General features: G+C 33.2%; 1 protein-coding gene across 1 annotated transcript in view; it reads left to right on the top strand.

Annotated features, from left to right (window-relative positions):
• Positions 1-2,468, top strand: part of LOC115880506 (nucleolar protein 10) — a 27,332-nt gene extending 24,864 nt beyond the window's left edge. The window contains exon 7 of the mRNA XM_030897722.1: positions 2,251-2,468. Coding sequence (XP_030753582.1) covers positions 2,251-2,458 — 208 coding nt within the window. The 3' untranslated portion in view covers positions 2,459-2,468. The remainder of the gene's footprint in view (positions 1-2,250) is intronic.
• Positions 2,469-3,343: the final 875 nt, after the last annotated feature.

Genomic DNA, 3,343 nt, shown 5'->3' with positions numbered 1-3,343 from the left:
AAGAGGGTGACATAACAGTCCCGATCAAGACGAGCGCTAACGGTAGCTGCATATTCTAATGATTAAATTAAATAATATTAAGAGTTATCACACAGAAAATTGATTTTTTATATGGGACACAAGCACTGTCAATATTTTTTAATTTATTGTAAAATAATTTAAATGATTACCTTTCCAAAAATATAACACACATTGATTATTGTCAGTGGCTCTCGATCCCATCTTACGCAGATATAGAGTATATAAAAGTTCGCCCCCTTCCTTAAATAAGTAGGCTTTGAAACGGCACCGCTGTAATGTAAAAAAATTCTAGCTGTGAGCATCATTAAAACGAAAATCAATATTTGCTACATGAGAGTATGCCATGAATTTTATAACAATTTAAACATATAATTTAACCAACATCCAACACATTTAAAACTATATCTTAATAAACAATAAAAATAAATAAGCAAAGCCCGAGGACATAAAGATTTTGCTACAGGGATTCGACATATCGACCGTGGCTGATGGACAATACAGACGGGCCAGTTTTTGAAAATTTTTGGCGGAATTCATTAACTCATTGGGGGTGAAAGATACTCTCATAACTGCTAAGTATTTCTAATTCTTGTCTAGATTATAAGAAAGAATAAGGAACCTTTATTCTTCCGCAAATATATCAATAGGATAGATCCATGGGGCACTAAGTCAGGCGGCCTCAACGGCCAACGGCTTGGATCTTGGTCAGACTATTCAATTATTCATTGAAATTGGCTGCAGAAATTTGCCGATAACTTCAGCGTTCAGAAGCGTTGCGTCGTCTTGCTGGAAAAATATGTTTTTCGAGTTCCATTAAGGGCCATATCATCAATGATGGGTTCCAAAGCTACTAGTTAAAAGTGGCGAACTTTTAAAAATTCTGTATTTCGAAGGGGATATAACAAAATATCAAGTGTGCTATAATATTTGGAAAGGTAATTTTAAATTCTTTTCAGTTAATTTAAAAATATATAAAAAAAAAAAAAAAAAAACATGAAAATTTTCTGTTGATCAATTCTTATAGATTAATTAAGATTTTAAAAAAAATTATACTTGAACCATTAATTCCTACGTAAAAAGATGCTGATCTGGAAAATGACTTTTTCCGTAAAAATACACAAAATGTATTCACGGAGTAAGAAAAAGTTTAACGCGAGATTATTGGTTATAAAAATGCATATTTCTTGAGAAAAAACCACCCACACGGCCGTTAACTCCGAAACGGTAAACAGATATCGATATGCGTTTTTTCACTAATACATGTTTTTGACAAAAATTGAGCTCTAAGCAGACACCGATATTTAGTTTTTGTCTAATCTCCTATAGAAAGGGTGTTTCCATTTAAAAAAGTTTTTTAAAATATATTTTAATGATGGTTAAGTATATTAGAAAAATTGAAATTTTAAAACGAAGAATTGACTTGTAATTTCCAGACTTGATATAAATCTCATTTTATACATAATAATAAATGCTAACTTGAGAACTAATTGTCAAATATTATTAAGTATCATAGTTTCAGCAGGACGGCATCGTTAAATGAGACCAAACACATCGAGAATTAGTTAAATTGAATTGGTTAAGTGATATTTTCCAAAAAAAAGTCAAAACTGCGGAAACGGTTGGTTTGAGGTACATTGTATGGTATCCCTCGATTTCTTACTTAGAATTGAGGAAGATCCGAAATATGCAATAAAATACAAGGGGTTCCATTTAAAAAAATAAAACTTTGATGTGTCACGACTTTATGACCTACCCTGTATATTTAAATGTGTTACTCGCTAATAGATATTTAAAAATCCTATAACTTTTGTATTTAACTTTTTGTTTGGTTTGGTTTGGTAAAATTATTTTATCTAATAATCGACCGTTTCCATACATAACAGCGACCCTGTATATTTCTTTATGTATATTACGTTGTAAAATAAACGTTATTGTTATTATTATTTAGTGACCTCCAAGTTCACAACAAATAAGATTTTTGTTTAAATATATTTTTTTCTAATGGAACAATGGTGGTTCGTTACCATATTTAGAAAAAATCATTAGCAACTGTTGTTTACTTCAATAATGTCATGGCTGATAGCGAGTCTCGTGACTCAACTCACTTTTGAGATCTGAATCACTGTTACCAAATTTGATTTTTTATGAATTTTGTGCTGCTATATTATTTTATAGTTACAAGAATACGAAATTTGTATACATGAATACTAACCTTAAATTACTTTTTAGGGTATCTCTTGGTGAACGATTAAATTCCGAAGATGTGTCAGTCAAATTACTTGGTTCTGTTGGAAATAGAGAAATGACATTTTCAACGCAGAAAAAAAGAAAATCCAAATTAGAAGAAATAAAGAAAAGACACAGAGATGAAAGAAAACGGCTCATACGTCCGACATTTAAAATTAAATCTAAACGAAATCCATTTAATAAAAGATAACTAAACAATTTTTTTTTTTTGTGTTTACACATTAATTAGGTTGAAAAAGATCATGGACACATAATGGAAGCCTGTATGGAAGTATATGAAAAATTTTACTATAAACTAGTTGAGAGATTGTTCATAAGGTATGGTTTCGCTGATGCGACAAAGCGATTGGTCGGTGGTTGTCAGTGCTGAATGTGGTCATTTTCCTATGAAACGCAGTTTTTTACATTTGCTGTCCTCCATTCGCGAACTTCAAATTCCGGGCTTTACGCCCTGGGGCTACTCGAGAATGGTTCTGAAAGGAGCGGTGCGCGATAGCCTGGTGCCTCCATATGGCGCGGAACAGTTCTGGAGCTTTATGACTCAATTGAATGGAGTGAGAGTATCGCGTTCTTGAACAGTTCAGAGCTGCTCAACTGCGTGAAAGGAGGACAGCATTTGACTGGTCCCTCTAGCAGTTGGAACACAGCAGCTGCGACTCGTTCACAGTCGCGTTTATTTGGGACGCACAAGCGAAACCCCTAATACAAAAAATATTTTGGAGCGGACATTGGCGATTCATCGCAGTGGCGAGTCGTAGCCGTCCTGCGCACCCAAGATCTATGAAGTGATCTATTGGCAAGGTTACTATATTAAACAGGTTGCCTCGTAACTTTTGGACCAATAGCAATAGCTTTTGGACCAATAGCTGCAACTACGTCACAGGGATGCTACAGAACGTATAAAATCATAGATAAAGGAATATAATAAATAAAAATGTATTTTTGTTTTATAAGAAAAAGAAAGTACATTTATCCGAAAAACACACATCAAATAACTCAAAACTATAGACTCCATACACTATAAACAATAAAGTACACAATGAATATCGATCCGGAAATGCACTGTCGGACTGTA

The sequence above is a fragment of the Sitophilus oryzae genome, unplaced genomic scaffold, assembly GCF_002938485.1.
Source record: "Sitophilus oryzae breed Bouriz unplaced genomic scaffold, Soryzae_2.0 scaffold_1625_pilon_pilon, whole genome shotgun sequence".
NCBI classification, from domain to species: Eukaryota; Metazoa; Arthropoda; class Insecta; order Coleoptera; family Curculionidae; genus Sitophilus; species Sitophilus oryzae.
Note: the sequence above shows the minus strand (reverse complement) of the source record. Positions and strands in the feature narration are given on the sequence as shown.